The 25,674-nt window shown below is 43.8% G+C and overlaps 1 protein-coding gene across 1 annotated transcript in view; it reads right to left on the reverse strand.

The window, feature by feature from the left end:
• The window catches only part of smad6b (SMAD family member 6b), a 78,939-nt gene extending 66,436 nt beyond the window's left edge, over window positions 1-12,503 (reverse strand). The window contains exons 1-3 of the mRNA XM_063066169.1: window positions 11,336-12,503; window positions 8,722-8,778; window positions 6,779-6,847 (exon numbers count right to left, since the gene is read on the reverse strand). Coding sequence (XP_062922239.1) covers window positions 6,779-6,847; window positions 8,722-8,778; window positions 11,336-11,753 — 544 coding nt within the window. The 5' untranslated portion in view covers window positions 11,754-12,503. The remainder of the gene's footprint in view (window positions 1-6,778; window positions 6,848-8,721; window positions 8,779-11,335) is intronic.
• Between the last annotated feature and the right edge of the window lie 13,171 nt (window positions 12,504-25,674).

Below are 25,674 nucleotides of genomic sequence, written 5' to 3' on the forward strand. Positions count from 1 at the left end.
ACAGGAGGTGATCACTGGTTGGAGGAGCTGCCTAGGCAATATTCCCTCATGGAAAATCCCAACCTGCATGTGCAGGTGCTAAATCCCAGGATACACCTCCCAGAGAAAAACTCTAATGAAAACAGATAGATTTCACTGCATTATGGAAGAGTACTTGGAATCACAAGGCTTTGGGTGTCCAACGTTGTAGCAAGCCACCTTCAGCAACTGGACACGGCGCAGAAACCACCCAACAAAATACTCAATGCTTCCAAAGACCTGAAGGGCAGGAAAAGGGCTTGCTGTGCTGTTAACGGTGGGCATGCAATGTTGGCACCAAAATGTGCGGTGACACTTGCGGGCTGCCCCCAGCACAACCTTGGGTGTGTTGGCTGTTAACACAAATGACACATTTCACAAATGCAAATCCGACGTTAACTCACAACTTTCCCCAGCCCTGTAAACCTCAGCTGAGCAAACAGAATTTCAAATGCAGAGTGTAAACGCCTATAAAAATTTACATTGGAGTACAGGATGGCAGCTTCATGAAATACCACGATTCATTTGCAGGCGCTGGGTGCTGGCGGTCAGTGGCAAGGGATGGACAAACTGAGGGCTGCAAAGAAAAACAGACAGGAGCAAACAGAATCTCTTGTGTTAATGAATGAGAGAGAGAGAGAACAGTGGGATGTTGTACAAGATGCTGGCGACCCCTAATTTGGAGCATTGTGTGCATCTAGTCACCTACCTACAGGGAAGATGTCAGTAAGATTGAAAGAGTGCAGGGAAAATTTACGAGTAGATTACTAGGAGTCAAGGACCTGAGTTATAGGGAGAGGTTGAATTGATTAGGACTTATTCCCTGGCCGTGTAAGAGAATGGGAGGAGATTTGACAAAGGTATTCAAAATTATGAGGGGTATAGATATGGTAAATGCAAGCAGGCTTTTTCCACTGAGGTTGGGTGACAATAGAACTCGAGGTCCTGGGTTAAGGGTAGCAGGTTAAATATTTAAGGTGAAACTAAGGGGGAACTTCTTCACTCAGTGAGTGCAGCAAGTGTGGAATGAGCTGCCAGTGGAAGTACTGGATGTGGGTTTGATTGCAACATTTAAGAAAAATTCGGATAAGTACATAGATGGGAGAGGTATGAAGGGCCATGGTCCGGTGTGGGCTGATGGGACTAGGCGGAATAAGAGTTTAGTATGGATTGGATAGGCCAAAGGGCCTGCTTTTGTGCTGTAGTGATGACTCTATAGCAAGTATGTACAAGCTGTCACAAACAGCCCTAAATATCAGCTGTACTTTTTTTCCCATAGATGCTGCCTGGCCTGCTGAGTTCCTCCAGCATTGTGTGTGTATACCAGCTGTCACCAGCTTCCCACAAAGAGTTAAACTGAGCCCTTGGCTCAATGCACAGAAAGGGTCACTTTGAAAACTCAAACTTCCATCCTGTGTACTAGGTCTGTCTGCTGGAAAAGCATCAATCTTACTGTTAGTAGTTCAGCATCCGAACTTGCACGGTTGGGAGACAAGTATCCGATTTCATGGAGCCTGCACTCCATTTTAACCGGTGCATTGTTTTGTTAAACATTTCCATTACGGAAAACCTCCCAAATTTTCTCTTAAGATCATAACAGATAACAAGTCACATGCTATTTCTCAGTCTGTGAAATGTAATAAATTCTACATGGCCTGGATAGTCTTAAGTAAAAAAAGACTCGGGTTCAAAGCAGCAAACTGTAAGAAAAGGTTAAGTGTTTTTCAGCTGCAATATAATTGCAAATAGAAAGTAATTCGAATTATGGCCGGCTCCAAAAGAATTCCGTCCTTCTTTGCACCTCTCCCTCTGCAAAGGTTTATAACTAAACTTGGCTAAAAGATCAAGGAAAGAATTGGGAAAACAGATATTTTATTAGCATTTGCTGAATTGGCTGACTCCTGTCCCAATACCAAAACTCACTGGCAGGCACCCTTGGTAATTTATTTCAAAGCAAGCGGTTACATCTGTATGTGGTTAATGAAACTAAAAAAGATGCTCGCTGGGCTGGGAACTGATCAGTCCCCTTAACAAACGTTACAGCCGAGGCCGGTGCGCATTTGCTGCCTAGCCCCTCATGTCAGTTTGTGAAGCCAGATGGGGCGATTGGCAAATCAAATCAGCTCACAAAGGCACCTTGCTCAGCATGGACAAGATGGGCGAAGGGCCTGTTTAAATGCCGCACACTCAATGACTATCCGATGATTGGTCCTCCAGGGCCCTGGATCTTTAGCTGAGGGGTCTTTGGACCCCAGATGGGAACCCGTACTCTAGGGTGCAAATAGATTGTGTGTTTTTCGCCACAGTGGGGGTGCACAGCTAGCTGTGGATCACTGTGCACTCTAGGCCCTGGTGTACCATCTTCATCACCTCAGATTCAGATATGATGATAATAGTAGTTATTGGGCAAAATCTGATATTGAGGACAGTAAAGACATTTGACCAATGGTTTGGTCAAAGCTTTTGGTTTTTGGGGGTGGGGGCGGGGGAAGTAAGGTTTAAGGAGTCATACACCACTACAGTACAAAAATAAGCCCTTTGGCCCATCTAGTTTGAGCCAAACTAATGTTCTGCCTAGTCCCATCAACCTGCACCTGGACCACAACCCTCCATACACCTCCCACCCAAGTACTTATCCAAACTTCTCTTAAATATTGAAATCAAACCCATATTCACCACTTCCGCTGGCAGCTCGTACCACCGAGCGAAGACGCTTTCCCCTCAGAATCCCCTTAAACCAGAGGTTCCCAACCCTTTTTTTTAAAAAATGCCATGGACTCCTACCATTAACTAAGGAGTCCACGGACCCCAGGTCAGAAACTCTTGCCTTAACCGTTTCACCTTATAAAGTTATAGAGCACTACAGCACAGAAGAGAGAATTCCAGAGCTGGGATCCAGGTAACTGAAAGCAAAAGCCACCAAACAACAATGTGCTTAAAATTGAGAAATCTGCAAGGTTTTTTTAAGAGCAGCAAACAGCACAGCTGGAGGAGGTTAACAGAGGCTTTTAAACATGGAATGAAAATATTTAATAAAACTAATCAGAGGCTTCTGGAAAGAGAATCCACAGGGAAGGAATCGATAAGATTGAAAGAGTACAGAGAAAATTCACAAGGATGCTGCTGGGATTTGAAGACCCGAGTAGGTTAGCGAGAAGCTGAATAGGTTAGGAGTTTAATCCCTGGGTAGATTTAATAGAGGTATACAAGATCATGAGGGGCATAGATAGGGTAAATGAAGTTGGATGAGACCAGAACTGGAGGTAAGTTAAAGGGTGAAAGGTGAAATATTCAAAGGGAACCTGAGGGGGAACTTCTTCTCTCTGGGAGGTGTGAGTGTGAATGAAATGAGTTGCCAGCGGAAGTAGTGGATGCCAGTTTGACTGCAGTGTTTAAGCAAAGAATGGATGGGAGAGGCATGGAGGGTTATTGGGACCAAGCAGATTAATATTTTGGCATGGTCTAGATGGGCCGAAATGCCTGTTTCGGTGTTGTAGTGTTCTGTGACAAAGAATTGTTATAGTGCAGTGGATATATCTTCTTTATCGAGCAATTCTATCAAAAACTTACTTGTGTATCTGTGATATCGCCCTTCACCAATGGCGACCGTGCCTTCAAGGCTGTACACTCTGGATATTCCTCCTTGGAACCACTCCCCCCGCCCCGCCACCTCACCCTCCATTCATTTACTAAAAGGACCCAGCTATTGGCTGCCATCCCAGTATCTCCATTTGGCTCAGTGCCAACTGTATCTGCGGTGTCAAGGGTGCCATCTAAACGCTAATTGTTGATGCATGGTGAAACTAAGTGCGGGAGAGTGTGTTGATCACACAGGACACAGGGCCACACTCCCCCTCCCCCCGTTCACCAAGTGTGCCAGCTCAGGCCACTCGATGGTCCCAATGGCACCAGAGGTCCTACTGTAAGCTCAGCCAAGTGGCTATTTTCCGTTGGGGTTTGGCAGCAATTCACTGGGAGGGCGTCACGGCCAAGCAAGCCGTTCGTCAGACATCCAGCCACAAGTCCGCACACATCTTCCAGCAGCAGTCACTACACTCCACTGTAATCTGAAGGAGACACCTTGGCAAAGATTTTATTCCAGCGTTTAAGCCCAGGGGTAGCACGACTCCAACCACTGAGCAAATAAAATACAGTAGAAAGGAACCAGAGTAGACCAATTAGCATCTCTTCCACTCAGTCAGATCACAGCTGATCTAATCTTAGTGCCAGCTGGTCTCTGTAATAGTTGACCCAACCCACAGACCAAAGGTCTCTCTCTCTCTCTCTCTCCACACTCAATAATTCAGCCTCTGGGAAGAGAATTACACGCACAAAATACTGGAGGAATTCAGCTGGAAAGGAATAAAGAGTCAACATTTCAGGCCGGCGCCTTCTTCAGGACTGGAAAGGATGGTGGAGAGACGGGAAGGAGGACAAGCTGGAAGGTAATAGGTGAGACCAGGGTAGGTGGGGAAGGGTGATGAAGTAATAAGCTGGGAGGTGATTGGTGGAAAAGGTAAAAGGCTGGAGAAGAAGGAATGTGCTAAGAAGGAGACTGGATCATGGGTGAAGGGGAAAGAGGAGCACAGGGGAGGTGAGAAGAGGCGAGGTAAGAGGGGAGCCAGAGGGGGGAATGGAAGAAGAGGGAAGGGGGAGAAATTACTGTAAGTTAAAGAACTCAATGGTCATACCATCAGGTTAGACACTACCCAGCTGTTGCTTCTTCAACCTGAAAGTGGTCTCATCACGGTAGAAGAGGCCATGAACTGACATCTGGGAATGGGATTAGGTATTTTAATTAAAACGTATGGCCACGAGAAGGAGAAATCCAGCTTGTTGTGGACTTAAAGGAGCACTCCCTCCTCCTTTCCATCCCTCCAATGGCCTCTTATCATGACATTGCGCCCCCTAGACCTGGAACATCCTTACTGCAACCCTATTGTGCTTCCGCAGAACATTTAACGTGCTTCACTTGTATCACCTCTTATTTAATCTGCAGTGCAAAAGACTAACCCTTCATGTAACAATCTCAACTGAATGTTTGCTGCACTGACAAGTACATCCCTCCTCTCGTAAAGTGACCTGAACTACACATATTTCTCCAGTTGTCCAAAGTCCTGCACAGATCCAACAAGAGTTAAGAGTTATAGGGGACTACAGTACAGAAAAAGACGCTTCGGCCAAACTATTATCCTGCCTAGTCCCGTTGATCTGCACCTGACTACGGCCCTCCACACCCTCCCACCCATGCACTTATCCAAATTTGTCCTAAATGATGAAATCGAGCCCACATCCACCAGTTCCGCTGGCAGCGCGTTCCGTGCTCTCACCACACCAAGTGAAGACGTCAGTTTCTCTTGTGTTCCACGCCCTCTGAAACGAAGGCCAACATTCCAATCGCTTTCCTAGTTAATTGTTGTAAGAGCATGCTAACTTTGGGCTTCATAACGAGAACACCCAGATCGCACGAAAGCAGGGGCCCTATCCTCAACATTCCACAGTATGCCACTTTTCCACCAAATAAATAACTATGTACGTTTTTGAAGAAATACTTCCTCACCACTAGAAAATAGGTTATTTCTAATTACATGAATGCCAGAATAGCAAAATACTTGACTGCCAGTTTAACCGAAGTACCAAAGCAAAATACTTGGAAGGGTCAGTGATCTGAGATCTTAACTCCATCTCCACAAATATTGCCTAGCCTGCTGAGTTTACAGCATGTATAATCTAATTAAGTCAATCAAGGAATGGGGCTCCTATGATCAATCTCAACATAGAACACTACACTACAGGCCCTTCAGCCCATGATGTTGCGCTGGGCTTTTAACCTAGCCCAAGACCAATCTCACACTCCTCTCAAAAGTTCGAAGTAAATTTATTATCAAAATATATATATGTCATCATATACAACCCCGAGATTCATTTTCTTGCAGGCGTTCTCAACAAATACCAAAAAAAAACAAGAAAATCAAGAAAAAGCTACACTCAAGACGGGCAAACAATTTATGTGCCAAAAACAAACACTTCAAATACCAAGAGAGAAAAAAATAAATAAGCGATAAATATTGAGAACATGAGATGATAAGTGAGTCAATAGGTTGTGGGAACAGTTCAGTGTTGGGGTGAGTGAAGTTACTGTCGTTAGTGTGGGTTTCAGAAAGAGAGGTTTCCCCTCTACTCTGTTACATCCTCTCAGAGCTAGCAGGGAAGTTATCAAAAAGAACTAGTTAATACTTAAACTCCTCCCTCTCACATTAATGTAAAACACAACACAGCACTCCAGTTTTTGGCAGAAAAGAATTCCTTCACCATGTGACTAGCCGTTCACTAGTGTGACAACTGGCCAAATCCAAGACACCCCAAGCAGTCAACTCACAACCTGACCTTTCCATTGGAACACTTCTCCTAGAAGGCACGGCCCACAAGTGTACGCACAACCACAGGAGTTTCATGAGGACAAGGCTCTCCAATGCAACCAGTCCTTCAAGCACAAAACAGTAAATTCACCACAAAGCAACACAACACGACGAGGATTCAAGTGACTCCACACAGCATCAAAGCAGACTGGCATTGGATGTTCAAAAGCAATCAGTCCATCACATACCAGGTAAAACCTCATCAATGTTCTCAGAAGGAACTACCAAACCATTTAAAAATAAAACTGTGCACAATACTTACTATATTGCTGACTGTACCAATCTAATGCAGGTTTCCCAACAATTTGCACACTACATTGACAAGATAGAAGACAGCTTACCTGAGAAATCTCCAGGTGTGATGTTTGGGGAATTGGTGGCTTCTGTTTCAGTGTAGGACACTGTACATTCTGAGGAAATAAGAATTACAGGATTTTATGGGTGTACCAATTAAAATGCCTGTTAGATTATGCAGCCCCCCCTGGCCAGCATCAAAGGGCAAATCTTTTGCAATACTACCCTTCTTCAAACCCACAATGTTGTAGAGAAACAGGCTTACTCAACCATATTACAATTTCAGTGGGCCTGCAGATACATTATTATTGCCTTCTTCCGGGCAGTGTCTTTACAAGATGGGTGACCCCCGCACCCCCCCCCCCAGCCATTATCAATACTCTTCAGAGATTGTCTGCCTGGCATCAGTGGTCACATAACCAGGACTTGTGATGTGCACCAGCTGCTCGTACGACCATCCACCACCTGCTCCCATGGCTTTACGTGACCCTGAAAGGGGAAGCGGGGGGGTTACTAAGCAGGTGCTACACCTTGTCCAAGGGTGACCTGCAGGCTGGCAGAGAGAAGGAGTGCCTTACACCTCCTTTGGTAGGGTTGTATCTCCGGCCCAACACTGGACATACATCATATAATATTCACAAGGTTTTAGATGTTATTGGTAGGCAGAGAAATCCATAAAACTTCCAACGAAAGAAACAAAAGTCTTCTGAGACTAGGTTGAATGAGATAGGACTTTACTCTGTGGACTGAAGAAGAATGAGAGGTGACTGTACAGAGGTGTACAGGCTGTCAAGAGACACAGATCCAGTGGCCAGCCAAAAACTTCTTCCCAGGGCAGAAATGGATAATACCAGGGGGCAGATTTTTAAGGTGATTGGACAGTTTAAAGAGGGGATTTTATTTTTACAGGGAGTGCAGTATGCACAGAGCGCACTGCCAGAAAGATACATCAGGGACATTTAAGAAACTCTTAGATAGGCATGTGGATGATAGAAAAATGGGGTGCTGTGTGAGAGCGAAGGGTTAAATTGATCTTGGAGTAGGTTAATAGGACAGCACAATATTGTGGCCTGAAGGGCCTGTGTTGTTTATATGTGGTAAAGTGGAAGGCGATGTGAGAGAGAAGAGTTAGATCAATCTTAAGAGTAGATTAAAGGGACGGCAGAAGATTGGGGCCAAAGGACCTGTATTGTGCTGTACTGTCCCAACTAGGGGCTCCCAACATTTTTTATGCCATAGACTGCCACTAGTAACCAAGGGGTCTGTGGGACCCAGGCTGGGAACCTCTGAAAGGCTCAATCTTCAGTTTCTCACTCATCCAATTCATGGGCATCTGAATACATCAGGGGAAACGTCCCTGTATTATGAGCAGTACTTCTGTATGTTTTATTAAATGACCGTTAAAATTTCTTTTTTTCCCGCACAACTTAATTAAACATCATTCAAATTGGGAAATACTTTCACTATGGAACAGAAGGAGAGTTTAATCTAGGCCAAACTGAAGCTAAGTTGAGTGCTTGCAAGCCCAGTAGTACACACTCGTAACCACAGCCAGCCTCGCTGAAGCTTCGAAGTTTGGCAACCACCAAACTAACTCACGAGCTGTCCTGATAGCCACAGCCTTCCTCTCCGTCAGGGTAGAGGGCCAGTTCAACTGAGCAATGCATAGCTGCTCTGCTTAATTCCAGTTAAAATCCTTCCAAGAAAAATCACTGCTATAACAAAACCCTTGTTACAAAAACAAATGAAAACAGAATCTTTGTAAATCCAACAACCTTCCCAAAACCACTGGTTCTGATACGGCAGGTGCCCATTGACAAATCCTTAACTTCACACAAAATATTTAAAATATTTAGCTAGAAAAACATCGTAATACTCATTAGAGATTCGCATATCCCTGCAGTGATACTGGCTTCAGTGTTACAACCACTTCCTTGAAAACTTTACATTGACTTTCCGCAAAGTTATAATTTTATAAACAAAAACGTACCCAATGGCTTTTCCTCGTCGCTCGGAGAGAATCTGGAGTAAGGAGGAGGTGGAGAATCTGAAAATGAGGACATGGGAATTAACAGAAAGAAAAAAAGTAAAGAGAGAGGGGGAAAAAATCCTGTTTAAATGTGGAGAGAGGGAGCGTGCAGTAATTGCCCAGATTCAGTCGTCAGATGAACCAGGAGCCAGGCTGGCGCCAGGCATATGCAAACTGCATATTACCGCCACTCCTTCACCTAAATAGCTTTCGAACTTCTTGGGGGGGGGGGGAGAAGAGAAAAAAAACACGAGTTGAAATCGATCTCATTTCAAAGGGATGATTCCAGATTTAATCTCCTCCCACAAAGAGAGAGGGGAGAGGAAAGAGAGCGAGACAAAATCTTTCAGTCACGTTCGCTGGAATTTTGGAGCACTCTGTGCAACTGGGAGTTTCAAACGAACCGTTTGGCAGGATCGGGAGATCCAGGAAAGGGAGTTTCTCTGAGCACCACGTGAAAGGGCGCGGCCAGGTGAAAGGAGACTCGCCAGCCTTCCCAAACTGCTTGGGATCAACAACCTCTCTCCAACCGGATCTCGGGAGAAAGCAAGAGAAACCTGCCATCCAAATGATCTACTTTTTCCCATTAAAATAAAATGTGGGGCGAGGGAAAGACCTCAACACTGGCAGATTCTTCTAACAAGACTCATACCTTGCATCGGTGACATTAAAAAGTTGTCGCGTCACGCACCAGTAACTCAGCCATTTGTAAAAACTCAACGGAACTTGAGACAAGGTAGTTTTTTTTTATATATAAAAGGAGACACAGGTTCCTTTACATTGGGCCAAAATGTAACATACTCGTGATTTTTAAAATAAATTCTCACCATGAATTTTCCCAGGAACATCAGTAGGCCAACTAGCATTCCAAGGTGTTTCACAAGGTGAGACACACACTTAGTTTTTTTTAAAATTTGTCCTCCCCCACCCCCCCCCGCCCACATGCCTTCTGTCAGCTATGGAGTCTGGCGTTCAATAAAGGTACAATAATGAAGAGGCAAAACTCAGATTAGCTGGTATACTACTATATATAAAACCGTAAAACCCAGTTACTCCAAACCCTTATGTCCTCGAGAATTGCAGAGAGCACCCGTCAGTTCATTACAATTATGGAAACTTGCATTGTGAACATTAATATGACAAATTAAATTTTGAAGGGATGAGTTCTAAAGTTCCTTCTGTATGACCGTGACTCAAACAATGAAAATATCTGCAATTAAATTCTAAACTATGCAAATATACTTAAATCAGATCAAATTTCATTCCGGTTGTTGTATACTGGGGTATCCAAAATAAAATCACTTGCCATATTTGCAGAAGTTTGAAACACAAACCGAACTCTAATCCAGTGTTGTGAAAACCTCGACAAACCCAACGCCTCGTCCTCACGAGGCGCTGACACAGATTAAATTAGGTAGCCCACCAGATCCCGTCTGCTGGGACATTTTTTAAAAACATTTATTTATTGAGACATGCTGTTGACAGTTTCATGGTTCCAGTCTTAATGTTGCTTGTGGGGAAGAGAAAAAAAAATCACAAAAAAAGTGCATTAAAACGCCTGGGGCCGCACACCCCGTTTCATTTCAATCACTTAAGAGTGATCAGATTGCCGAGCGTAGAATTATCTTTCTCCTTCGCCCCCCCCTCCTCCCAGAACCCCACTAATCTAGACCCAAGGACATCAGATTTCACCTGTTCGCCGGCCCTGTCATTATCTGTCTGGGATATATTTGTCGAAACCTTATGAATGAGTGAGACAGACAACCAATTTACAAATGGCTTGAAAAAATTCATCCCCTAATGAATGAAAGCTACGGCTCTCATGAATGAAATATAGCCAGGCCTATCGACTTGACAAATTTGCATTTATTTTTGCTATTTAAATGATTCACGCCAAATTTATTTCTAAATGCACATTCCAGAAGAAAGTGCACATTGCGAATACGCTGCACAATTCCTGACTTTAAAAAAAACATTGCAAATTTAGGTTCCACAAAATGATACGAGTGAACTTTGGAAAAGAGAGTTCAATTATTCCGTTCTCCTTTACACTTGTGAACTGGAGATGACAAACAGTCTTGAATCCTGAATAAACCTTGAGACTGGCTATTGGTATATTTTATAATTGATTCGGGGAGGGGGTGTTTAATGTATTGACCCTTAATTTACGCTGAACTTCAGGCTCGGAATCGTTTCCCAAAAAAAATGTGACATTCGTGGCGGGCTGGCTGAGATTAAACCCATGTGCTCAAAATAAATATTGAGCTCCCAGGTAGCGAGGCGAACACGTGACCTCCCCAAACCTGGTTCTTGGGGTTCAGATGAGAGCCCTTTTTTCACTCGTAACCCCGGAGGGGCTTTGTGGTTCTTTAAACTGCAAGTGTGTACATGGCCGAAAAAGAAAATTCTGAAACCCCCGTGGCTAGCGAGTCACCCAGCCACACACGGCCCTCTGCCATTTGAACAGGGGGGAGCTTAACACGAATGCAAATACATTAAGGCGATGGATCTCGGGGGGGGGGGATTTCAAACTGGAAGGGGAGGTGGAGGGGTGAAGAAAGAGAAAAAAGTTCACCTGGGCCATAGAGCCGGCTGAAGTGATAGGGGTTGCAGCATACAGTAGCGTGGTCCGCACTCCTGTTAAAAGCCTCGCAGGGATAAAGCCTCTTGAGTTCGAAGAGCTGCTTGAGGTCAGGCCACCTGAAAAGTCTGCACAGCAGCAGCTGGGGGGCCAGGGTCTGCTTGCCGACCCTGACTTCGTTCCTAGCCATCAGGACGCAAGCGGTGTGTAGCCCCCCTTTGCTTTCCACCGCCTGAGACAGCAGCTCCAGGGGCTTCTCCTTCAGCCTCTTCAGCAGCGAGTGCGTTACCGACTTGAGCTCATTTAGCGATCCGGCCGGGTCGCTCCAATCCTCCGTCTCCTGCCCATTGCTCCCCGTTACCCGGCTTCGCCAAAGTCGCCGTACAAGGCCCGAGCGTTTAGATCTGAACATGCGACGATTATGATCGCGATAGCCGGGGAGTGCAATTTATAACCCCGCAGCTTCAGAATGCAACCTTGTCCTTTTTTTTTCCTCTTCCCCCCTCTATCGCTCTCGTCTTTTCTTTGGAGGAGGGGGGTGGGAGGGGGAGAGAGGGAAGGGGATTTTTTAAAAAGGGAGATCAGACGGCATCAAGCCGGGGAGAGAGCCGTGCGCCAGCACAGCCAGGCAGCTCCGGGACCAGATTACACCTACACAGTTTACCAATCTGCAACATTCGGCTGTAAAAGGGCACTGTGCAAAGGGTACTGGAGTAAAAAAACACTCCAACAGCAACCAATGCAAAAAAAAATAATTGCAACAAACTATCACATCCACAAACGCAATGCACGAAGGGCAGAAATTTATATTTAACAATTTTCCTCCGTGAGATTTGCAATTCCTTGTTCAATGCACTGCCCCGTTCCCCTCCCTCAGAAACAAAACACCTCTCGCTTTCTCTTCGTTCAAGCCGCAGTCTTCAAATGCTCTTTTTTGCCTCTTCTGTAATAGATCCAAATAATTTGCAAGCGAGATCTTGGAGTAATTTCGATTCTTTCCAAGTAATGCACACCGCAGACCACCGGTGCAACGTGCTAGTTACAGATGTATGCAATAATCCCAAGTTTTTTTTAAAAAATTGGACACAAGTAGAGTGATAGAGTAGAAATCTGTGGGTCCGTTCATGCACCCTGTACGGACAGTTAGACTGCACTGTGCAGATTTTCTCTCTCTCACTCTCTCTCTCTTTACAACACACTGGGCCTCCTAGGTTACATCCCAGCCATTGGCTGTCTGCAATCATGTGGTAGTCTAGACATTTTGGCGCGGCTCAGATCTTTACTGATTGTTGCGCAAACAAGGTTTCTAGTTTCTTAACTCTTCGTGCACCAGAGGTCTTATTGCAAGCCTTTTTTCCCGTGGCGTTGACCGCAGTTTTTATGTTTGCATAAATAATGACGCAAAGCAAAAGAAAGGATTGACAAAGAGCGCCAGCTAAACAGGATTCCGACCTGTCCTCTCCCTCCTGTTGGACCGGAGGATCGGGTTTTCAACCACACACTGACCGCCTTAAGCATCGAGGTTCCATCCCCGGCCACACCGCTTCTTGTCCTCCTGGGTCCACCCAGTCCACTGGATTTATGCGTTGGACATCCCAAGCTATTAACCACAAATTTTGTAATATAGGATTTGGGAATGTGATAATGCATTAATAATCTGTATTTATAGTAAGAGACATAGTCAGCGGGTCAGTCAGTAAGCGTAGTGAGAGAGACAATAAAGTTTCAAGTCCATGATCTAGGAAAAAATCTGGTTGGCGATGCTGATTGTACGGTAAGTTTCGCACCGGCGATATACCTTCCCTTTGAAATAACGTCAAACGATCGTTTAATGTCCAACTGAGGGAAGCTACAGAACGCACCAATGTGAAGGGTCTTCGCCGGCAACATCAGCTGCTTATTCCCCTGCACAGATTCTGCGGGGTGGAGATACGACTCAACCAAAGGTGGTGTAAGACACCCCTTCCCTCCGCTCGCCTTCAGGTCACCCTTGGGCAAGGTGTAGCACCTGCTTAGACCCCCGATCAGGGTGACGTGAAACCGGGGGAGCTGGTGGTATGAGCAACCGATGCACATCACAAGTCCTGGTTATGACGCCAGGTAGACAATCTCTGAAGAGAATTGATAATGGCTGGGGTCACCCGTCTTGGCAGAAGACGGGTGGCCCCAGAAGAAGGCAGTGACAAACCACTTATGTAAAAATAATTGCCAAGAACAATCATGGTCATAGATAAGACCATGATCGCCCACGTTATACGACATGGCACACGACGGCCCGACCTGCTGAGTTCCTCCAGGGTTTTGTGTACTTTGCTCAAGATTCCCAGCAACTGCGGAATCCCTTGTGTTTCTGATGAGTGGGCACTTACACTTCATGCTGTGTTTTTTTTTACGCTGCCTCAGATACGGAGTAACAATAATTTCTTCACCCTTACATTTGTGTACTGAACAATCTTGAATCTTGTAGATTAGGCCATTCGGCCCATTCAATCGGGCTGGCCCTGGGCACTGCATTGTATTCTTGTGCTTAAGTTTCGGGAGTAAGCATTGGAAATCCAGCTATTGACTGATGTGCTGGTAAATCTCTTAGATCAATGGCTCATCATGCCAGGTGGGAACTGGCATGGAACTATCTGCCCGTGGAAGTGTGGATGAGGGTTCGATTGCAACATTTCAGAGAAGTTTGGATAGGTACATGGGTGGAAGGAGTATAGAGGGCTATGGACCAGGTGCAGGTCAATGGGACTAGGCACAATAACAGTTTGGCACAGACTAGATAGACTGAAGGGCCTGTTTCTGTGTTTTACACACACGCACACAAAATGCTGGAGGAACTCAGCAGGTCAGGTAGCATCTATGAATATGAATAACATTTTGAAGCAGGGTCCTTCTTCAGGACTGGAAAGGAAGGAGGAAGACACTAGAATAAAAAGCTGGGAGGAGAGGGAGAAGGAGGGGTGCCATGGGGAGATGATAGGTAGGTGAGGAGAAGAGGCAAGAGGCCAAAGTGAAGAATAAAACAAAGTGGTAGGGGAAAGAAGAAAATTACCAGAAGGGGAAATCGATGTTCTGTGCTGTCGTGCTCGATGACTCTGATATGATAACACAAATCAACAGATGCCGGAAATCAAAGGCAACACACACAAAACGTGGGAGAAAATCAGCAGGCCAGGCAGCATCTATGGAAAGGAATAAACAACTGATGTTTCAAGCTGAGACCCTTCATCAGGACTGGAAAAAAAATGTGAAGTGTCTTTTTTTTCCAGTCCCGATGAAGGGTCTCAGCCCTGAACGTCAACTGTTTACTCCTTTCCATAGATGCTGCCTGGCTTGCTGAGTTCCTCGGGCATTCTGTGTGTGTTGTCTATGATATGATAAGTGTGCCAATTAATTATGACCTCAAGTCACTGTTGCTTAATCTTTGTACTTCAGCTTTAAATTATGACTCTATGGTGTGTCCAGCTGGAGTGTACTGAAGTGAGAGGAGGAATTATAGAATCTCGAGGAACACACCAAAGCAAATCTGGAAACCCTACCCAACACTTCCCTCCCTTTTTAGATCAGAAATGGTGGAGCATATTACAACATCCCCAGAGAAGCAAACATAAGACATTCCTCATTTTATCTCAGTTCTACTGCCAATATAAAGGCAACCATTAAGGATGCCTTAAACAAAATTGATAAATATTATTCTCTGATGCAGACTCCCTTTTTAATAAGTGGTTAGTTTTGTTCATACTGAAGAGGTCTGAGTCTGACCCAATATTATAAGGGAAATATGCTATATGCTATATTTCCGACATCGAAGTCACCAATTTGAAAGCCTTTCCAGTGAAGAAGTTAATTACCATTTTGCAGAAATGTGGTGGAGGGATAATCATCACCAACAAAAGCAGCCACTCAAGATTTATTTAGCAAAATAACCCCAGGCGTTTCCCAGGAGCATTACCAGAAGAACAAAATTGACAATGAGCCAAAGACAGAGAGAGAGACATCAGGACAGGAGACGAGAAGCCTGGCTGGAGAGGTTATGGGCAGTGCCTCGAAGGAGGAAATTGGCACAGAATTAAAATTGCAATAATTAAATAAAACCAAGTTGCAGAATGGCAAAATACTTCAGTTACAAAATGGAAAAATGAGAGTGGATACATTTTGCCACCCTTATTGGGAAGTGGTCTTACCAAAGGGCCAGTGGGCCCTTCCATTTGTCAGGGTCGAGCATGGACGTTGTGCCCTAGCTGTCTACATGATACGTAAATCAAGGCAGTACAATATGGAGAGCAAGCTGTGCCAATGTAGCAGGCTCCCTCCTCCACGCAGCTGATGAATCCAAAGGAAAGGCATAGGGACTCCAGGTCCGGAATTTTCCTTGGGGTTTACTCACGAAGCCTTCCCCATGAGTGGGTGTAGCCGCAAGGCAGCGGAGGTTTGAGATCAGAGTTTTCCTTCTCCTAGGTGAGCTGCCAACCACAGTTGTTCAGCCTCATCTGCCCACAGCGACTGGCTTTAAGGTGCCAGTAACCCGTCTTTGCCCCTCCTCCTGTCAATAGAAACAATTCCACTGGGCTTAGTAGCTAAGCCACATGTGAAGGCCAGGAGCTGGACTTGGTTGTCAGAGGCTGTTTGAGATTCATGCCATTGAGCGCATTCAGTTGGTAGTGGGAGCTTATCCCCACTACCACTCCCGGATATAACAACCTTAAGGAACCAGGTCTTACCAGTAATGTCACAATTGTCCCATGAACACTCAATGTAAAGAACAGACATCTTGGAGTACATTTCCACACTGAACATTGAACAGAATATTACAACACAGTACAGGCTCTTCAGCCCACAATGTTGTGCTGACCTTTTAACTTCCTGTAAGATCAAACCAACTCTTCCCCCCGACAAAGCCTTCCATTTTTCTATCATCCATGTGGCTACCTAAGGGTTTCTTAAATCTCCCAATGTATCTGCCTCTCCATTTACACATGTTCCCGAACATCCACTGTACCTTTAATTACTTGCACATGTACATATACATCTTCTCCGTGGATTGTCACCTTGTCGTGGTGGAGAAGCTTGTGTGGTCCTGAGATCCTGAGAGCGATGCCGTCTGGAGCTATGCTCCTGGTAGGGTCACCCATGGCGGTAAGGTCGAGGGTGAGGTCCCTGACAAAGAACAATCCAACCAAGACCTCAACGGTGGAACAGGCGGACGAAGTTACTTTGAACTCAATGGCTGTGAAGGCGGATGAAGACTGCAACAAATCCATCAGCTCCAATCGTCGTGGTTTCCATGCCATTGGAATCAGTTGGTTGATTTGTGAAGTATCGTGTGCTTCTTGGAGTGCAACATCAAGTACACATTAAACAAATACATGCACAGGCATCTTCACTCTGCAGGCCACTTCTTCAGAACGAAGACCATCATCCTCGACCTCGAGGGATAGCCACGACAACATGTACACCAGTGGCCACTTGCTTATTTACACTTCTACACCTGATCATTAATGGAAGTATCTAACCAGCCAATCCTGTGGCAGCAACTCAATGCATAAAGGAAGCCAGACATGGGCAAAAGGTTCAGTGGTTGTTCAGACCAAACATCAGAATGTGAAAGAAATATGATCAAGTTAATTTTGACTGTATAATGGTTGTTGGTGCCAGATGGGGTGGTTTGAGTATCGCAGAAACTGCTGATCTCTTGGGATTTTCGTGCAGTCTCTAAAGTTACACACATAAAATGCTGAAGGAACTCAGCAGGTCAGGCAGCATCTATGGACTGTTTTCAGGACTGAGAAGGAAAAGGGGGGGAAATGCCAGAATAAAAAGTTTGGTTGGGGGAGGGAAGGAGGACAATCTAGAAGGTGAAGGGTGAAGCCAGGAGGCTGGGGAAGAAGGAATCTGTTAGGAAAGAAGAATGAACTATAGGAGAAAGGGAGGGAGGAGAGGACCCAGAGTGAAGTAATAGGCAGGTGAGAAGAGGTAAAAGGTTAGAGTTTTACCTCTTCTAAAGTTTGCAGAGACTGGTGTGAAAAACAAAAAAAAATAGAGTGAAGTTGGTAGCAACTCAAATAACCACACGTTACATCAGTTGTGTGCAGAAAAGCATCTCTGAACACACAACACGTCAAACCTTGAAGTGGATGGGTTACAGCAGCAGAAGACCACAAACATACACTCACTGGCCAATTCATTAGGCACAGAAGGTACACCTATTCTTATACATGTTCCTGAAGGTAGCAGGGTTGTTGATAAATTAGCTAAGAGGTAAAACACAGTTACTGTTGTTAACCAGGTTGTACAATATACTGACTTGGAGGTTATGCGGAAATTGCAGAAAATACTAGTTAGGCTATAGCTCTGGTCATCACACTACAGGAAGGATGTGATAGTACTAGGCAGGACATAGAAGGCTTTACAAAAATGTTGCCAGATCAGGAGAATTATAGTTATGAGGAGAGACTGGCTAGACTGAGTTGATTTTTTTCTGGGAGCAGAAAGGGCGGTTTACACGTGGCGTCTAAAATTACCAGTGGCTCAGACAGGATGAACAGGAGGAACCTAATTCACCGAAAAGATAGGTTAGTAACTAGGAGTATGGATTTAAGGTAATTAGTAGAAGAGAAGACAGAAGAGATCTTTCGCCTCCAAACATGGGGGTTGCCAGACAGCATTGAACTCAATGTAGGATTGCCTTAGAGACTCTGGCTCCACACTTTTCCCCTGGGGTTTATTCCGAAAGCCTTCCTCATGAGTGGGTATAACTGCAGGACAAAGGAGGTTTGAGATCATGGTTTTCCTCGTCCTAGGTGAGCGCCAACCATGGCTGACGAGCCCCATCTGCCTGAAGGGACTGATTCTAAGGTGCCTTTGCCTCTTCTCCTGTCAGTAAAAACGATTCCACTGGGATTAGTAGCTAAGCTACACGTGAAGACCAGGAGCTGGACTTGGTTGTCAGAGGCTATTTGAGACACACGCCATTGGGAGCTTTTAATTGGTAGTGGGAGCCTCTCCCCACCACCACCCCCGGCTGTAACAACCTTAAGGAATTGCTAGAGGTAGGACCATCTTGACATTTGACACGGAGCTATGAGCTGCAAGATGATAGAACAGGCCCTTCAGCCCACAAAGTTGAACTGAACCAATTATATTAGTAATGAAATGGCCAACTAACCTAATCTCAATGTCCCGGTCCTTCCATTCCCCACATTCACGTGCCTATCTAAGTGTCACTTAAAAGTCTCTAGTGTTCCCACCTCTACCACTGTCCCAGGCACCCAGCACTCTCTGCATTAAAACTTGCCTCTGTCATCTCCTTTGAAATTACCCTCTCTAACTTTGAATACATTTCTTCTGGTTTTAGACATTTCAACTCTTTGGAATTGCTTGCCTACTCTGTCTATGCTTTTCATAATCTTAAAACCTCTGTTTGATCTCCCCTGAGCCTTCATCATTCCAGAGAAAACAGCCCAAGTTTGTCCAACCTGCCCTCTAATCCAGGCAACATTCTGGTGAACGTTTTCTGCACCCTCTCCAAAACCTCAATATCCTTCCTATAGTGGGGTGGCCAGAAATGTATGCAATCCCGCAGATATGACCTTATATAACTTCATATAGAGTTTTATAAAGCTGCAACATAACTTTCTAACTTTTGAACTCAATGCCTCGAATAATAAAAGCAAGCATGCCATATGACTCTAACCAGGCTATCAACTTGGGTAGCCACTTTCAGGGATCTATGAGTTTGGACCTCAAGATCCTTCTGCTCATCAACTCTATTCCATCTCTTTACATTTGACCTACCAAGGTGCAACACTTTGTACTTGGCTGGGTTAAACTCCATCTGCTGCTTCTTTGCCCATATCGACAACTGATTATGTTGTTACATACCTCATGGATATCTTGTGACTGTCTTATGACCATGATGTAATTGAGTAGCTGATGAGCATGATGTAATGTCTTTTGGAGGTCACCTGATGTAATTTTCCTGCCGATGTGAGGTCACATGATGACATGTTCACCTCTGGTATAAAAGGAGACCCCTGGGTGACGCAGTTAGTTTTTTTTATGACGCAGTTTCGTTTTAAAAGGGAGTTTTACGTTCTTTTGTAAGGTACAAAGGTGTTGGGCCAGCAGTTTAACCAATTGCTGCCAGGTTTGTTGATGTATCTTTTCAGTAGTATTGAAGAGTGAAGACGGGAACCTGAAGGAGTTGTTCGGCAGTTTTGGATAGTATCGACCATTATTGAATTCGTTCAAGAAAGAATGATCTGCATGAGATAGCCTCTGCTAAAAGCAGCAGAAAAAGCTGTGCAGTATCTAGTATCCAGAGGGAAAGGTCGGTGCCCTTAAACGATTTTATTTCCATCGTTGTGAATCCTGCAGACAAGGCAGGTTCTGGCTGGGATCGGCAGTGACGTCGTGTCTTCGAGGAATTCTTTACTTCAGGAAAGTTTCTCCTAATTGACTGTATAAATCTCTTGGACTTTCGAATTTACCATTCTAAGAACTGTGTTTGAATTTACCACTTTAAGAACTGTTTTCGCATCTATCGCTTTAAGAACTAGTACTGAGTGGCAGTTTGTTAAATGGCCGTATATCAGTTTATTTCCAGTTAAGATTTTCGTTTGTTTATTTTTTTAAATATTGAGCAGAGTTTAATAAATGTTTGATTATTTTTATAAAACCTGACTCAATTGATATATTCATTGTTGCCGATCACGTGACAATGCTGTATTCTTTACCAGTCTTCTACACGATGCGCAACACCACCAATCTTCATATCATATGCAAACTTAATAACCCACCCATCTAAATTTTCACCAAACTCACTTACATACATCACAAATAGCAAGGGTCCCAGTACAGATCCCTGCAGGACACCACTAATCACAGACCTCTAGCTTGAACAATTCCTCTTGACCACTACCCTCTGTCTTCTATGCACAAACCATTTCTGAATCCAATTCTCTATGGATCCCATGCATCCTAATCCTCTGGATGAGTCTCCCATAAGTGCCCTTATCAAACACCTTACTAAAGTCCATGTAGACAACATCCATAGCTCTACTTTCATCAATCACCCTCATCACCTTCTCAAAAAACTCTGTCAAGTTATTAAGACACGACTTGCCCCACACAAAGCCATGCTGGCTCTCCAAGTGCTCATAAATCCTATCCTTAAGGATTTTTTTTCCAGTAACTTCCCACCACTGACATAAGACTCACCGGATTATCCTGGTTCCCTTCTTGAATAATGGAACAACACTAGCTACTCGCTCGTCCTCTGGGACTTTTGGCCAGGGAGGACACAAAGATATTGGTCAAGGCCCCTGCAATGTCTTCTCTTGCCTCTCTCAGTAATCTGGGGTATATCCCACCAGTCCCTGTGGACTTATATACCTTAATGCTCTTTAAGAGACACAACTCCTCCTTTACCTCAAAATGACCTCGTATACCAATATGCTTGGCACTGATCTCCCTATCCTCCATGTCTTTCACCCTGGTAAATACTAATGTAATGCACTCATTAAGGACATCACCCACATCCTGCACAACAAAGCAAATGTTCCCCCCTGAGAGGTTCTACCCTCTCACTAGTTATCCTCTTGCTCTTGACCGATGTGTAGAATGCCTTGGGATTCTCTTTAATTTACTTGCCAAGGACATTTCATGGCTGCTCCTGGCTTTCCTAATTCCAATCTTGAGTTCTTTTCTGGCTTCTTCATAATCCCCAAGGGCTCTGATTGAGAGTTGGGGTTCAGATCAAACTGAAATTAATATTGTTTTTGTCTATTGGTTATGGCGGGCTTGATGATGAATACAGGGGATCTGTTCCTGTGTCTTCTACGTTCTACAATGGGTTGAATCTACTCCTTTTGTGTCATCAATTCTACATAAATCTTAAATTCTATGTCATCATGGATTGATGGTTGTGTAGAGTTTTGGCACCACACCCATCCCAATCATTCACATGAACCCCACCACCATTTCACTGTATGACCAACTTCTTGATGCGCTATTTCCCAAAATGTTACTTCCTGAAGGGAATCTATCTAACTTCCTTCTAAACGAATCAATTTAGAAACCTTTCAGAAACGGTGGTGCAATGGCAGTTAGCGCACTCGCTTTACAGCGCCAGCGATCACCAATCGCCGATTGGGGTTGGACTTCCACCAATGTCTGTAAGGAGTTTGTACATTTTCCCCATGCATGGGTTTTGGTTGGGCGCTCCAGTCTCTCCCACATTCCAAAGAGGTAGTAAACTGTGGGCATGCTGTGTCAGCACCAGAGACCTGGCAACACTTCAGGGCTGTGCAGCACAAACCTCATTGCTTTGACTTGACCAGATGATGCATTTCACCTGCATGTTTCAATGCCTTTATGTTCAAATAAAACTAATCCTTATCAACTCTATCCACAAAATGACCTCTTGGTAAATGACATAATTGCTCTGCGAATACATACAGAATTTCTTGTTTTCTTCCCTGCATCCAGTCTACCAAGCCCTATAAGAATATTGTAAGCATCAACGTGATCATTTCTCATTCTTTTATACTCGAAAGAATATGGGTCTAGATGACTCAATTGCTTCCCATATGGAAACTTTCCATTCCTGTAACTAGTAAATCTTCGATGCGCTCCCTGTGTCATTCCTCCTTTTTAAGTACAGAGTCCAAAGGTCCAAGTACAGACTCGCCAAGGCCTTATATAACTTCATCTCTATTTCTGTACACTGATAATTTCTCAGAACCAGTGTCAGAATCAGGTTTATTATCACTAACCTGTGGCATGAAATTTATTGTAGCATCGGGATGATGTAATATATAAAAATACTGTAAGTTACAATAATAAATATGTATGATATGTAATCTATTTAAATCTATATATTATATATAAGTATTCTACTTATAAAGTGTAAATATATATTTATATTTATATATTTAGACTGTATATATAAAATCAGTAATGCAAGAAGAGAGCAACAAAGGTGGTGGTCAAGTCAAATTTATTGTCATTTAACTATATACATGTGTACCGTCAAACGAGACAACATTTCTCTAAACCAGGGTGTAAAGTACGGTAGCACACACAACAATAACACAATAACCTGGGGAAGTAGAATTAAATCTGCAAATGAATTACGCATAAATAAACCAAGTAAAGTTGTGGGAGAAAATATCAAGGCCTTGCATTGTAATGGGCATTGAGGGGCTCATGATTTGTTTTAAGATGTGAATTCGAAGTCTCCAATTATTTATCTGTAACTAATGTGCTCTGTGTGACTGAAATGTGCCTCGCAACCGAGACATAAAAATAACTGTATCTGTACTTCTTTGTTCTGGGAATTTTTATATGTCTGTGGTTCAGCCAGCTTGCCTGATATATTTTTTGAGAACTAACACTTAAGTAAAATGTGCAGCTCCTCAAGGACATATTTTTGCCATTTCACCATTCGGTAGCGTTGCTGGAGTTCCGCTAAATACGGAGAATCTGATCGCTAAGCTTTTCCTTGAAGTTGTCATGCAGGATGTGGTGGACTAATTAAACATTGTTCTCAAAAATGCTAGACAAAGGTTCAGATAAGCGATTATCTGGTCATACAATGTCCCGAGGCACGTGACCTTCACTTCTGTAAAAATCCACTTGTGTCTCTCGTCACGTGCCATTCACGTATAAATACGACTGAGTTTTCTTGTTCGACGGAGCTCTGGGATCCCGCTTTTAGGTGCTGGGCGCCCCATGATATCATGTGACAAATAAAGAATTTTCGACGGCACTCTCCCTCCGGGTCCGAGTATTCTTTTTTCCGCGACAAAAGTACAGGGTACAGAACAGATTCATCGATGAAAATTCGAATGCGACGCGACAGGGAGTTCAAAGCCTGGGGGAAGAAACTGTTTCCCATCCGGACTGTCCTTGTCTTAATGCATCGGAGTCTCCTGCGTGAGAGTGGAAAGTCAAAGAGGATGCTGGATGAATGGATGAGATCTTCATAATACTAAGGGCCCTCATACACAGCACGCCTGATAAATGTCTTTGATAGATGGCAGCGAGACCATTATCACAGGCCTTCGTAGGGTCTTCCAGGCTGACACTCTGCTGCTTCCATAGCAGATGGAGATACAGCTTGTTGGGTTGCTCAATGGTGCTCCTGTAAAACACAGTTAAGATGAAGTGCTCATGGACCGTTCAACTATCTGATGGAGGAGGAGAGGAAACTGTTCCTAAAACATTGCAAATGTGCTGCACCCAGAAGAGGCTGTACAAGCCCCTGCACCTCTGCCTTGATGAGAAGCAGGCATGCCCTGGCTGGAGGAGGCCCTTTACGATAGATGCCAATTTCTTCAGGCATTGCCTTTTGACGATGTAAGAGAGTGTTGAGAAAGCTGGTGCCGATGAAGGAGCCAAGTTTATAAATCTCTGCAGCTTTTTTCAGTCCTGTGCATTGGAGCCTCCATAACAGATGGGGATGAAACTGACCAGAGTTCTCCTCATGCTACACCTGTAGAAATTTGTTAGAATCTTTGGTGGCATACCAGATGTCCTCAAAATCCTAATGAAATATAGCTGCTGGCGTGCCTTTTCATTTCCATCTCCATTAATTATTATACTGTACACTTAGTGCCCGCTTTATTAGGTACATCTGTACACCTGCTCATTAATGTAGGTATCTAATCAGCCAATCATGTGGCAGCAACTCAATGCATAAATGCATGCAGACATGGTCAAGAGGTTCAGTTGTTGTTAAGGAAAAAACATCAGAATGGGGAAGAGATGTGATCTAAGTGTGTGGAATGATTGTTGGTGCCAGACGGGGGGGGCCTGAGTATCTCAGAAACTGCTGTTCTCCTGGGATTTTCATGCTTACAGAGCTTACAGAGAATGGTGTGAAAAACAAAATAAAACATTCAGTGAGTGGCAGTTCTGTGGGCAAAAATGCCTTGTTAATGAGAGAGATCAGAGGAGAATGGCCGGGCTGGTTCAAGCTGACAGGAAGGAAACAGTAATTCAAATAACCATGCCTTGCGAAACGAATATTAAAGCAAGAAAAGATTAAATTCCAAACCCCGTACCCTGCTAAACTGAAGGTATTTTACGAAGAAGGGATACAACTATATCAGACGGTGGAAGAGGCAACTACAGACGTGAAGAACAGAGCACTGTCCATTAGTGTGGTCAAACCAAGGGAAAGTCTGGCTGAGCAGTTATCCCGATCCGCCTGGGAAATAGTAGGAGAACCGAGAAAGCAGGGGACAGGAGGAGGACAGAGAAGGATATTAGGAAGAGACTGTGAGTTCTCCGAGGACAGCCCTCACCTCCTCCAGAAGAGCCATAAGGTTTGGCTAACTTTAAAAGTACTGATAAACTAAACAGAAGCAAAAATAGACGGTGATATACCTATCTCGAGAAATACATATTATAATGTGGATCTTATATTACTCAATTTTTTAAATTCATTCAATCACTCCTTTTTCCCCACCTAAATGAGAATATATACATGGGAGGAAAACACAGGGAAATCATTTCTGTGTAATGGACATAGATTTTTTTACTTACTTTTATAGATACTGCAGCGAGGGCCCTCAACTCACAGGTAGGAAAAACAAGCCCATGTAGTATATTTACAGGAAACTCAATTAAGTGATAATGAGCATGGAAAATTAAAGAGAATGGGCTTCAATAATTTGTTTTTCTCCTCATATAAATCAGGACATAGAAGAGGAGTTGCTATTCTTATCTCAAGCAAGCTAAATTTTGAAAAAGTATTCGAAATAGGAGATAAGGAGGGCAGATATATTCTGGTAAGGGGGGATACAGATGGAAATCCAGTCACTTTATTGAATATATACACACCTCAAGGAAGTGATATTAGTTTCTTCCAGAAAATTACTAATATTATGGTACCGGAAACAGAAGGTCTCTTGATATGTGGGGGAGACTTAAGTTTACAATTACAACCAAAGTTAGACTCTTCCAGTTAGAAAAACTTATGAAACGAAGTCCATACATAAGAAGGTTAACACTCTTTGAAGATGTTGGTCTAATTGATATATGGAGGGACCTTTTCCCTGACAGAAGGGATTACACTCATTATTCTGCCCCCCATTCTGTATATACAAGAATAGACTATTTCACAACTTTTGGAAAAGATAAAGGCAAAATAATCACCTGTGGAATTGGGACAATAGATGTAAGTGACCATGCACCTATATATTTATCTGTTGATTTTGACCTACAACCAAAAAATACTATTTGGAAACTAAATTCAACTCTACTCAATGATCCCTGTTTTAAGGAACAAATTAAAAAAGAAATTGGTCTTTACTTAGAATTCAATGATA

The sequence above is a fragment of the Mobula hypostoma genome, chromosome 13, assembly GCF_963921235.1.
Source record: "Mobula hypostoma chromosome 13, sMobHyp1.1, whole genome shotgun sequence".
Classification (NCBI taxonomy): domain Eukaryota; kingdom Metazoa; phylum Chordata; class Chondrichthyes; order Myliobatiformes; family Myliobatidae; genus Mobula; species Mobula hypostoma.